General features: G+C 49.9%; 2 protein-coding genes across 3 annotated transcripts; one reads left to right on the top strand and one right to left on the bottom strand.

Moving 5' to 3' along the window:
• The first annotated feature begins 51 nt into the window (after positions 1-51).
• Positions 52-3,873, top strand: DOLK (dolichol kinase). The gene is made up of 2 exons (XM_071574455.1): positions 52-105; positions 1,386-3,873. Exon 2 carries the CDS (start codon positions 1,469-1,471, stop codon positions 3,041-3,043), a length of 1,575 nt encoding a protein of 524 aa, XP_071430556.1. The 5' UTR covers positions 52-105; positions 1,386-1,468; the 3' UTR covers positions 3,044-3,873.
• Positions 3,874-5,301: 1,428 nt separating this feature from the next.
• PHYHD1 (phytanoyl-CoA dioxygenase domain containing 1) lies at positions 5,302-11,508 on the bottom strand. 2 transcript variants are annotated; one of them, XM_071574452.1, is made up of 11 exons: positions 11,287-11,508; positions 10,378-10,536; positions 9,654-9,729; positions 9,488-9,535; positions 8,444-8,499; positions 8,199-8,261; positions 8,081-8,102; positions 7,288-7,416; positions 6,730-6,846; positions 6,125-6,251; positions 5,302-5,954 (listed from the first exon to the last, which is right to left on the bottom strand). In XM_071574452.1, the coding sequence occupies exons 1-11, from the start codon at positions 11,407-11,409 to the stop codon at positions 5,909-5,911; spliced, it is 966 nt and encodes a 321-aa protein (XP_071430553.1). In that variant the 5' UTR covers positions 11,410-11,508; the 3' UTR covers positions 5,302-5,908. The 2 variants fall into 2 exon arrangements, with proteins under 2 accessions (XP_071430553.1, XP_071430554.1); XM_071574453.1 differs by having other exon boundaries at positions 10,378-10,528; positions 11,287-11,486.
• Between the last annotated feature and the right edge of the window lie 808 nt (positions 11,509-12,316).

Below are 12,316 nucleotides of genomic sequence, written 5' to 3'. Positions count from 1 at the left end.
CGTCACGTGGTGTAGGAGGCCACGCCTCCCCTTGGCCACGCCCCCTCCGTGCGCGCGAGTGGGTCATGTGACAGCGGCCGTGCCAAGATGGCGGCGCCCAGCGAGGTGGGTGCGCGGGGACGGGCGGGGGGTGGTCGCGGCTCGGTCGTGTCTCCGCGGGGACATCGGCGGACACATGGGGGTCACACGGGAGCGCCTCCCGCACCTCCCGCACGCGGTTGCGGCCCCGCTGTCCCCACTTCGCAGGAACGAAGGCTGCGTTGTGTGTGCCGCGGCGGAGGGGACAGTGCGGGGAGCGCGGAGGGGCCGCAGCGAGGGCAGGGCAGGGCAAGGGCAGGCGGGGTGCGGAGCGCTCGGTGCGGCTCGAACCGGCAGCGCTGAGGGGCTTCACTTTCCCGCAAAACTGCGCAGGAGGGAATTGCTGCGGGCACAGGGAGATAATTCAGCGGTGAAATCCCATCGCGGGGCGGGGCTGGCAGAGCTGCCGCGTTAGGGCAGAGACCTCGCGGAGGGGAAGTTCGACCGTGTGGCCGTTTCCCCTGTGAATGCCCCTTTCCCCGATTTTTGAGTGCCCAGTGCCCCTATCAGTGTCATATCAGTGTCATTGTGTGTGCCACCCTCAATGTCACTTCAGTGTCACCATTGGTGTCACCATCAGTGTCACCATCACACCGGTGCCATCCTCTGCCCAAGGCCACCATGTCCCCTCTCCCCCCCAACCGCTCCTGGTGTCCCCCTGGTGTCCCTGTCACTGTCCCCGTGTTCCTCCCTCCATCCCCCCCCGATTTACCATTCTCAGGCAGTGGAGTTCTCCATCTTTTCACTGAATGAAAATACTCAAAGCTCTGACAAATGCCCAGGAGGGATCCTGTCTAAAGACTTTGCACCAGAAAATTTAAAGCTGTGTCTGAGTCCCCCATATCAGTGGTTTGTTTCTGTCACATCAGAGTGACTTCTCTGGCTCTCAGAGGGGGGACAGAATTTGATCCATCACCCTGTTGGTTTTATTTATTCTCTTTTTTTAACCACCTGTGTGTCAATATTAACAATTGGCACATAACTGCCAGCTTAAATTGAGCTTAATAACAAAACAGTGAAAAAAGTTTGGCCTTTATAGGAGTTGCTGCAAGAGTAGAGTTGTCCTAAGAGTGGAGTTGCTCCAAGAGTGGAGTTGCTCCAAGAGGGAGGTTGCTCCAAGACTAGAGTTGCTCCAAGAGTGAAATGGCTCCAGGAGTAGGGTTGCTCCAAGAGGGAGGTTGCTCCAAGAGTAGAATTGCTCTAAGAGTGAAATTGTTTCAAGAGTAGAGTTGCTCCAAGAGTAGAATTGCTCTAAGAGTGAAGTTGCTTTAACCTTTTGCTCTTTTTTTTTCTCCTCTTTCTCACAGCAATTTCAGTAGCATGGAAGGGACCTCTCCCTGAGGGACAGCTGAGCACATCAGGACTCCCGAGGGCGCCTTTGGCAGCAGGAATGATGCTGAACAAGCCGGTGCTGGCAGAGTCTCTGGTGGTGTTTGCCATCGTGCTGTCGGTGCACGGCGCGGTGTGGGACCGGTTCTCGTGGTGCGCCCTGGCCCTGGCCCTGCAGGCCTTCTACGCCCAGTTCAAGTGGGACCGGCTGCTGCAGCAGGGCGGGGCCGTGTTCCAGTTCCGGGGGTCGGCCACCAGCGGGCTCCTGCCGGCCAGCATGGTGATGCCCCTGCTGGGCATCGTGCTGCGGGAGCGCTGCCGCGCCGCCGGCATCGTGCGCTTCGAGCGCTTCGGCATCGTGGTGTGCTCGGCGGGGATGCTGCTCGCGCTCTTCCTCTCCGTCCTGGCCGTCGGCATCACCAAGCCCGTGCCCACCAACACCTGCATCCTGACTGGCATGGCTGGCAGCGTCATCATCTACACCATGAAACACTCCCTGGCTGTGTCAGAAGTGATAGAGGTGCTGGAGGTGCTGCTCATCTTTGTCTACCTCAGCATGATCCTGCTGTACCTGCTGCCCCGGTGCTTCACTCCTGGAGAGGCACTGCTGGTGCTGGGGGGGGTGAGTTTTGTCCTCAATCAGCTCATCAAGCGCTCTCTGAACGTGGTCGAGGGCAGAGGGGATCCCATTGACTTCTTCCTCCTGGTGGCAGTTGTTGGACTTGTACTTCTTGGCCTCTTTTTCACTGTGCTCTTCCTTTTCATGGACTCGGGCACGTGGATCTCCTCCCTGTTTTTCCACATGATGACAGCAGTGTTGGGCTTAGGGGTCATCATGCCTTGGCTCTACAGGCTCATCCAGAGGAACCCTCTGTTCTGGCTGCTGCAGTTCCTGTTCCAGACACAGACAAGACTTTACCTTCTGGGGTACTGGACCCTCCTGGCTGCCTCAGCGTGTGGGGTGGTTTTCTACCAGAACAAAAAGAGATCCTCTGAATCTAAAAAACACCAGGCCTCGACCGTCACCAGGAAATATTTCCACTTCATTGTTGTAGCCACTTACGTCCCTGGCCTCATTTATGACCGTCAGCTCCTCCACGTTGCTGCAGTGCTGTGCCTGGCACTGTTCATCTTCTTGGAGTACGTTCGGTACTTCAGGATCAAACCCTTCGGCCAGACCCTCAGGCATTTGCTGTCCATCTTCTTGGATGAAAGGGACAGTGGGCCTCTAATCTTGACTCATATTTATCTCCTGCTTGGCATGTCCCTCCCAGTGTGGTTGTTCCCCAGAGCCTGTGCTCCCAAAGGCACCTTGGCAGGGGCAGGAGGGCTGGTCCCCTACTCTGGGGTGCTGGCAGTGGGGGTAGGAGACACCATTGCCTCTGTTTTTGGCAGTACCATGGGGGAAATCAAATGGCCAGGAACAAAGAAGACCTTTGAAGGGACAATGACAGCTATTTTTGCTCAGATCATTGCTGTGGCCCTCATTCTGATCTTCGACAGCAGCGTCAATCTGAACTCCAGCTACGCCTGGATTTTGGCATCTGTGAGTTTGGTGTCTCTCTTGGAAGCTTATACCACCCAAATTGATAACCTGCTGCTGCCCCTCTACCTCCAGATCATGTTCATGGCATAGAAGCACTTCCAGGAGCAGAGATTCCTCCCTTCCTGGAGAAAAGTGCTACTAGAAAAGGCACTGTAATGAAAGCTCAAAGCTGACCTAAACGCTGCTGTTGGTACAGCAGAGAAAATTGTGAAAATCAGAAATGAAAAAGACTTATTTAAAATAAAGGGTTTGATTTGGTCTTGGTTTTCCACCCTGTTGGAAACAGCCTGAGTTGGGTTCTCACAGCAGCAATCATGACTGATAAAAACAGCATGTATTTAGTAATCCAAGTTTCTTCTGAGTGCCCAGAGGCAAAGGAAGCAGAGGAAGAAGAGGTAAGTCAATTAAAGGGGTCCAAAATAAATAAGCAAACCTCTCAGATGCTGCCACCCCTGTGTTGTATCTTGTTTTGTGTCCCGAGTCCTGCATCTTGTGTTACTGAACGTGTGAGCTCCTCTCTCTGCATGAGCACCATGTAAAGCATGTTTGGGGACAAGGGTGGGCACTCAGAGCAGGCCCAGGAGTCCAGATGTGCCCAGTCCCCTCAGCAAGAGGCCCCAAAACACCTCCTGACTCAGGAGCTGCCACAGCTGGTTTATCCAGGGTGGGTGGGGAAGGTGTGGGAATGTCAGCACTGCTCATTCCAAGCCCTGCTAATGACAACAACGGGGCATTCTGAGCCCTGAGGTTTCATTCAACAAGAAGAATGTTTTATCTTTCCCAAGATTTTAATCTCTAAATCCATTGGGAATGAATATGGGGGGGTGAAATTAAGCAAAGTCACAGCTAAAACTAATTACACATTAATCCTGAAAGCAGAAAATCTGTTCAAGTCAATAAAATTTTCTACCACTACTACACTTTTGTATTTTTCCCATTTTTTCAGCCAGATGTTTAATCAAGTAACTTATAAAAATCCTTCTATCAAAATGAGTGAAGCCATTGAATTCTGCCCATTTAATTAAAATCACAGCTACCATTTTGTAGCCAAAAAACCCACCACCTCATTTTTATGTCTTAAACTCCTCTGTACTGACAGTCTCTTCTCACTGGTTTGCCAGGTGTCCATTAGAACAAAACACATGTGTCCTCCCTGCCTCTTCCCTTCCCCTGGAAAGTGTCCAAGCAGGAGACTGGCATTCCAGAATTCCTGTTTGCATCATCAAGTGAACTTCTGACCCTTTTTTAATTCAGTTTGGGGGAGTCCAAGGCCCCTTACACAACACTGTAACTCTGAGGCTGGGGGTGGGGGAAACCAGGCTCTGGGGCAGCAGAATGGGCTCCAGAATCCAAGATTTGCGTGTGTGTTTGTCCCTGCAACAAGCCAGGACTGGAACAGCTGAGAGGCAGCGTTGCCCAATTCATGCCCTGGGATTTGGTGTTGCTTTTCCTGAGGAGGACAAAGTTGGCCAGAGCTGGTTAATAATGAGAAAATACGTTGTCAGATACTCTCTGTGTTAAACTAAACTTAGTAACTGGGATGGGCTGAGTTTCCTTCACCTTTAGCAGGAAATGCTGCCAATTGATCCAGCTTTTTGCTTTTATTTACGCAGTTGAACTGGGTGGTTTTGCACATAATCAGAGGATGAACTATCCCTCCTCAGCAGAACTAACTCCTCTCAAGGAAAGGCACAAACAGCTGGAGCTGCCTCTGCCCAGAGCCACACCCCAAGGCCCCTGATGTCATAAAACAGCATCTCAGGCAAAGAAATTTCCTCACAGCTTTCAGACAAACCAGGAAAGTTCCTGAATGCAGAAACTTTGCATCCAGTGTTACTGCCATGACCCAGCTCCCCAGTTGCTGCCCCAGCCAGCTGGGAGGAATTCCTTACCCAAAGGAATTGCATTGCCCAAAGGGCTGAAAGGAAACTTCATCCCTTAAAGAAACCAAATTTGACTTTCACATCAAACAAATGCCAGAGACTAGCAAAAAGGGGCAGAGTCAGCAAGAACTGGGCTCACTGTGCCCCAGCTCTGACAGTGGGAGGGTTACTCTGATGTATTTCCTGCACTGGTGACACCAGGCTCAGCTCCCAGAGTTGTCACTGCAGCAGTGCTGATGAAATCACACCTACACAGCTGCTGTTCTGCTCAGGAGACAGGCCTGATCTTGCCTCGCATGGAACTTGTGTTTCCAAACACTCAATGCTGCAAGTTGGGTTGACTTTGGGGATAGAAATTGTTCTTGTGCATGTTGAGAGTTCAAACTGCCCATCAGACAGCTTGGTGCTGGCCCAGCTGTTGGGAGGTTGGGAGATCACACTGTGTCTTCCTCCAAGAAAAGATGATGGAGAGGAAAAGGAGAATTTTTTTTATTTAAGTGCAAGGAGTTTGATTGAGGTTCATTGTTTCCATCATTTCAACATCAATCTTTAGGAACTGTCATATTTTTAATCAACACACCCAGAGATCAAACATTCAGCTCCAGGTTGCTGGGAATACTTAGAAGATTGATTATAAAAAGCAGAATTCTTGCTTTATTTTGCCCACAACAGGATTGTTTCAAATCACTGTTATTCCAACAACAGGGTGAAAATCAGCCTTTTCATGACATGTTCACCTGCATTGTTGGGACCAACAGCCCAGAGTTGCACTCAAGCTCTTACAGAAGAAAATACTGAGTATCTGCAGAAGAAATATTTCTTAACTGGTCCCAGTCAGGGTCTTTACTGGTCTGTTCTCAAGACTGAGGAGGTTTCCTTACTGAAAGGACTCTCATCCTCCAGGGCTCCTCCTGCAGTAGAAGGTTCTGTTTTCTGCAGGTGTGTTGGGCTGTGACAGGTCCTTGTTCCCAGGATAAACTGATGTTGAGAGCTGCCTTAGGGAATGGTGTGTTTCAGGGGGACATGAAGGAACAATCAGGAATACTGATCAGCTCATGAGCCAGTCACTCACTCAAGTGTAGAGCGATGGAAAAGGCAGTTCAGGGGTTGGCTGGAGCCTGGGAGGGAAGGAAGAGGGAAAAGCAAACCCTCAGAGGCTGTTGCAGTTCTGTGGGTACAAAACCAGTGCTAAGCAAGTCACCACCAACAAACTGTGACAGGCAAGGCTTTCACTGACAGTTCATCCTGGCTCCAGCTCCCTGCCCTGCCTGGGAGCACCAGCCCTTACCAGTTCTCTTTGCTCCAGCTGGTGCCCTTGGCCTCCATCACGTGGAAGGTGAACGCGTGGCGGGAGGAGCCCGAGCTGTTCAGTTCACTCTTATGCACAACCTCCCCATGGATGAGGATGAGCCCACCTGTGGGGAGGAAACCCCTGTACTGCTGCCTTTGGTGAGCTCCAGCCTTCCAGTGGAAGGGTTAGACACAATCTTATAGAATCATAGAATCGATTGGGTCGGAAAAGACCTCAGAGATCATCAAGTCCAACCCTTGGTCCAACTCCAGTCCCTTTACCAGATCATGGCACTCAGTGCCACAGCCAAGCTCAGGTTAAAAACCTCCAGGGATGGGGAATCCACCCCCTCTCCGGGCAGGCCATTCCAAACCCTGATTACTCTCTCTGTAAAGAATTCTTTTCTGATCTCCAAGTTAAATTTCCCCTGGCAGAGCTTGAGCCCATTGTGCCCCCTTGTCCTATTGCAGAGTGCCTGGGAGAAGAGACCAACCCCCACCTGGCTAGAACTTCCCCTCAGGTAGTTACAGACAGTGATGAGGTCACCTTTAGCTCCTTTGTGTTTTCTTGGGCTGTAAGAAACACGTTGGGGCTGTTTGTACCTTTCTGTACAGGCAGAGGGATGAACTGACTGTCCTCATAGGCTGGCTCTGACCCCACAAACTCCACACATGTTGAGGTTCCTGAAGGTGCTCGGACCATCCTCCGGGTAATTCCATCTGCAGAGCCACAGAACAAGAAAACACACAAAAGTTAAACATCTAACTCCATTCTGCAGAGCAGAGGAACAGTATCAGTGATTTCTCAAACTTTATTGTTGCTATATTCAATTTTTCTATAGTAATTTGTGTGGGGTCTTTTTCATTAATCAGAGATTTAGGATTTTCCAGCTGTGGCAGAAACACCTGCCTTTTATTTGCCTTTCTGGCCCTTTCTGCAACACAGTCCCACACTCCTGCAAAGCAAACTTTTGGTCTATTTGTCCTTTCTATAAGAGCATAAATCACAATCCAAGTGCAGCTGACTCAAGGATTTGAGGGATGAGAGCACCAGGACTCCACTGAGGGAACATTTAGGTGAGCAGTAATTTAAAGCTGCTCAGAGGTGGTGAAACCAGAACTGGTACCCCAGGAGTGGTCACACACACACACAACTCTTACTGGTGTGGGAGCCAGGGATGAACCACAGGCAGCCATTCTCCTGTGTGGCATCTTCCAGGGCGATCCAGAAGCCCAGGATCCTGCCCAGAGGCTCCGTGTGCAGGAAGGTGGCATCCTGGTGAGGTGTCACTGCAAGGAGAGATGGTTGTGAGGGGTTTTAATACCTGAAGAATTCAGTTCCATGAGAAGGACTCCAGTCTTACAGAATCATAGAATCGATTGGGTTGGAAAAGACCTCCGAGATCATCAAGTCCAACCCTTGGTCCAACTCCAGTCCCTTTACCAGATCATGGCACTCAGTGCCACGGCCAATCTCAGTTGAAAAACCTCCAGGGATGGGGAATCCACCCTCTCTCTGGGCAGGCCATTCCAGTGCCTGATTACTCTCTCTGGAAAGAATTTTTTTCTGATTTCCAACTTAAAATTTCCCCTGGCAGAGCTTGAGCTGTGCCCCCTTGTCCTATTGCTGAGTGCCTGGGAGGCTTCCACCTCCCTGACTCAGTGCCCTCCCTGCCCACCCATCTAAATTAAATCTTGCAGCACATTAATCTTACAAACCTTAAATCTTACAGTAAATTATTGTGCTGCTGAAAATGTAAAAGCATCTCTTTGTTCAAGCTGCCTATTCTGTAGAGACATCTCTGGAAATCACTAATGTGTTTTTAGCAATTTTAAGAAGGTTTGGACCACCAAACTCATAGACTTAAAACTGATTCTGAGCCTTTCTCCTGGTAATACCCCTTTGCTAAAGGAGCATTTCCTGCAGAGGATACAGAGAGAACACAAATCTCACCTTCTCCGCCAATGCCAGGTTGCTGCAAGGAAAGAAAGGGGATGTGTGAAGAGCTCCAGAGCTTCCCACCTAATAGGGTCTTATTTCTTGAGTGACAAGACAACTTGAATCACTGTACCTTGAAGATATACATGCTTTGCACAACTACTGGTCTCTCAAGGCCTAGTTTTCTTCCCAATTCCTGCAAGAAAACTTCCCAAGATTTATGTTTGCTGTTTTCTGCACTCTATAATTCTGTGAAGATACTGAAATTTCCTTTCACTAACAAAACAACTATCATTGGGAGTCAAGAAAATTAAGATGAGCTACTCCATAATTTATTTATTCTTTCCTAGACCATTCTGGGAAGAAGTGACAGCTCACCTGCACCTTGGAGGAGTGGGTGATTTGCTTGAAGACAGGATCATGAGCATGCAGAGCTGAGGGCAAAGAAAAGATCTGTGACCTGAGGCACGTGGTGAACTCACCCTTTAAAACAAAAAAACCCCTAAGTGCTGCAAAACTGAGCTACAGTTCATCTTTGGTGCCCTTCAGAGAGCCAGAGCCTGCAGGCCAGAGCTGTTTGTGCAGGCAGTGCTACAGCCCAGCTCTGACAAACCCATGAAGCAAAGACTCAGTTGTGCCTCCAGCTCATCCTGGACAGATCTGCCACCAGGACACACAGCCAGGTCCAGCAGGAGCTGCTCCTGAGCAATGGATAAGGATAAACTTGGCCAACAAAGGAGTCATTAGAGACAATCTCAAGAAGCCTTTTGATTTGCCAAGTTACTGGATCAGCAGGAATCGACAGCTGTTTTCACTTCCCCTGGGGAAAAGCTGAAGTGTCACAGAATGGCAGCAGGCCTGGGAAGGGGAGAGGGTTTTTCTGAGAAAACCAAAGGACAAGAATACTCAGTCCTGAATTTCCAAGTTTACTGAAGTTTAATCTGAACAAAATTCATGCATTTGCAGACTCTGAGTCCTGCTCTCGTTTTCCATGTATTGTTTGGAAACAAAAGGGATTAAAACACAAGTCCAGTAGCTGAGAGAGGAAATAGGTCAAACTGAGACCAGTAAGGGTAAAGAAAAGCGGCTGGGGACACCACGGGAGGGAGGGACAGCTTTGGCATCAGCACCACAGTGGACACAGGAGGCACAGTTTGGTCTGTACCAAATGTGACCATTCTCAGGGTGGTAAATTTGTCAGAGCAAATCTCTTACATAAAAGCCAAGGGCTGAAGTCCAGCCTTTCCCATGTCAGTGACTCTGAGCTATGCATTCCTGAAAAAGCTCCAGAAGGGCTTTTGGAAAAGGACTGAAACACAGGACTAAGTCCTTTGAGAGCAGAGAGTGAGGGGCAGCATTGGAGAGGGTTGCAAACCACATCCCTTTTGTCTATCCCCCTCCAAACCCCACCCTTTAACATACCATGGCCAATCTTGCTGATGGACTTCTCCTTTGGAATTAGAAAGTTACCTACAAAGAAAACCAGAATTGAACACTGTTTGCAAAGCAGAAGCTGAAAAGTGGCCCCTGACCCCTCACTGGGCCTTCTCTCAGCCCCTCCCTGTGGCAAACCCAAGCCAGGGCTTACCTTTCTCATCCAAAACACCTTTCTCAAAGAAGAATCTAATCTTGTCTCCACTGGTCAGGAAGTAATCCGAGCTACCCTGCCAGGGATAAGAGCCCAGTAAAGGTTATATCCTTACAAACACATAAATGAACCTTCAACCAAAGCATTAACACTCACCTGCATCTTTTTCCCACCAAGATGCAGCATAAACAAAACACAGTGAAAAAATCACTCATTAAAAGGCTCTTAACAGCACTAAATCACAGAATGTATTGGGTTGGAAAAGACCTCAGAGATCAAGTCCAACCCTTGGTCCAACTCCAGTCCCTTTACTAGAGCATGGCACTCAGTGCCATGGACAATCTCACTTTAAAAACCTCCAGGGATGGGGAATCCACCCCCTCTCTGGGCAGCCCATTCCAATGCCTGATGCCAATGTCTTGGTGCTGATTAGAGCCTTACAAGGACCTCTCACATAGAGGCTGCCCTTGTTTTTCTCTTGGAAAATAACCTTTTATCTGTCTGCAGGACAAATACAAAGTGATCTGTGAGAGCTGCACGTGGCTGAAAGTGCAGCAGAGCCACACAAATCCCTTCACCCTCTGATAAAACCCCACCAGAGGTTTGCAGGAAGCTGCAGAGCAAAGTCCTCTCGGGGTGTTCAGTTAAAAGAAACAGTCCTGTTCACCCAGAGCGAATCCTGGGCAGCAATTTGCCTTTTCCCTTCCTCCAGCCCTGCCCGGACCTGCGTCTGGAGCTGCTCCTGCTCCCTGGTGGAGAACTCGGTGCGACAGTGCGGCGGCACCTCCATCCCCGCGATGATTCCCTGGATCTGGCTCCTCATGCTGTCACACTCCTCGGTGCTGAAGAACCGCTCCAGCACAAGGAAGCCATCCCTGTGGAACTGGGAGAGACGGGGGCAGCGACACAAAGCAGGAGAAAACACTTCTCTTGGCAGGGGGAAAAGCATCCAACCCTCAGCTCTGCAGCTGGACAGCCTGGTCTTAGTGTTTTATTTCAGGAGGGGGACAACAAGCTCTTTATTTTTTATTTCTGTTGCAAAAGAGATTTGTTAACGGGCCGAGATTCCAGCTAAGAACAATCCATCTCAACCCCCCAAAGCAGAGATCTCATGGTTAGAGCCTTTGTGCTTTAAGGATATCTAATCTAAGATTAAATGACCAAGCCTGCTGACACAAACAGTCATTCCCGTGTGCCAAAGCGGAGTGAGATTCCTTTCCAAGCTCAAAGGTGTTGTTTTCTCCAAGGGAAAAACCCCTGGGTGATTTCTCACGGTTGACTCCACAATCCCTTACAAAATGAAGTGAACTCTGCTGGCACTGAGGTTTCTTTATATAGAATAGCCTGGAGATTATCCTTTGCCAGGCAGATCTCCAGGGCTGAGAGCTGAGCAGCACAGACAGAGGGGCAAAGGAGAAATTCCTCCAAGAGCTCAGCAGGACAAGTTGCCCTCTGGAAGAGTTTGTAGCTGTGACACCCACACACTCAGAATTAACACAAGAGGCTGAGGAGAATATTTAGTGTTTGCAGAGCAGACCCCAGGGGCAGGTTATCCAGCAGTGCCAATCTCTCACCAGCAGTGCCACCTGCCTGCCCCAGGGACACGCTCCCTCCCCGGAGAGCAGCTCCTTACCTGCTGGATCTCATCCTGGCTCACAGATGCCATGGGGGCAGCGGCTCCCCGGATGCCACCACGGTGCCACCAGGCTCTGCAGGGCTGACTCTCCGCCTCTCCACGTGATCCTTGTCCCAGCATGTGATAAAAGCCAGCGCTGGACACTCAGAGTCTTGCGCAGCTGCTGCTCCAGGAGTTTTATCCCATCGCTGTTGGCTCCTTGTTCCTGTTCCTGGCAGGGACATTCGGGGCTGTAGTTTTGCTTTGGTTCTTGGTGGTAACAAAGTGCACAAAAAGTGTTCTGCTTGAGTGGAATCGCAAACTTGGTTAACTTTTTAAGTCCAAGGAGGAATCGCTTTTAATTAATAACCCCGATTTAAAAAACAGAGCAGTTAAGCTGGTAAACACAGGGGTAAAATCAGAGTCAAGAAAAAGATTTAAATGCTTTAAAACAAATTTAAAGTTGCAATTCAGGCTCCTACAGAGCCCTTTTTGCTCAGTCAGTGAGACCTGCCAGTGCTTCACTCACCTGAAAGGGTTGCACAACCCAGAGGGTGACAAATGTGGGACTAAAGGGTGTTTAAAGACTTTCCCTGAGGGTTTGGTAGCACTAATAGGGGATATTTCTGCTGGTTTCACTCCCAGCTGCTCTTTGGCGATTCCCACCTTCCCTTGCTTGGTTTACTCTCCTGCAGCTCCCAAAGTGCACGTAATGTTTGCACGAGTGAACCCAAACCCAGCCAAAGTTCAAACCGGAGAGAAAATGCAGAGTGGGGCCAAAAGGCAGAGGAGGGAGGAACAACCTCCAGCCCAGCGGGGGCGCTCCCAGCCAACACATCCCGCGGGAATCCCTGGGGAAGGCTTTTCCCTACAGAGAAAAATGTGTTTGGCTCTTCCAGGAAACCCCCAGAACACCCTCCCAGCAGCACTTCCCAAGAAAACCACCACGGGGGCGGATTCTTCCATCACTCACCCAGCCGAAGGAAAACCCAGCAAAAGGAAGGAAAGCAAAGTGTTCCCAGAAAGGTGTTCACATCCCAGCGACTGA

The sequence above is a fragment of the Pithys albifrons genome, chromosome 20, assembly GCF_047495875.1.
Source record: "Pithys albifrons albifrons isolate INPA30051 chromosome 20, PitAlb_v1, whole genome shotgun sequence".
NCBI classification, from domain to species: Eukaryota; Metazoa; Chordata; class Aves; order Passeriformes; family Thamnophilidae; genus Pithys; species Pithys albifrons.
The sequence above is the reverse complement of the archived record's forward strand: the minus strand, read 5'-3'. Positions and strand labels throughout refer to the sequence as shown.

What these genes read in the sequence shown, in the direction of transcription:
- PHYHD1 (XM_071574452.1), bottom strand. Translation starts at nt 11,409, where the DNA reads ATGCTGGGACAAGGATCACGTGGAGAGGCGGAGAGTCAGCCCTGCAGA. An exon ending in AGGTGTTTTGGATGAGAAAG is followed by an intron (nt 9,536 to 9,653) that starts GTAAGCCCTGGC and finishes TTTTCTTTGTAG; the next exon opens with GTAACTTTCTAATTCCAAAG. An exon ending in CCCTCTGCCTGTACAGAAAG is followed by an intron (nt 6,252 to 6,729) that starts GTACAAACAGCC and finishes TCCTCCCCACAG; the next exon opens with GTGGGCTCATCCTCATCCAT.
- DOLK (XM_071574455.1), top strand. Translation starts at nt 1,469, where the DNA reads ATGATGCTGAACAAGCCGGTGCTGGCAGAGTCTCTGGTGGTGTTTGCC.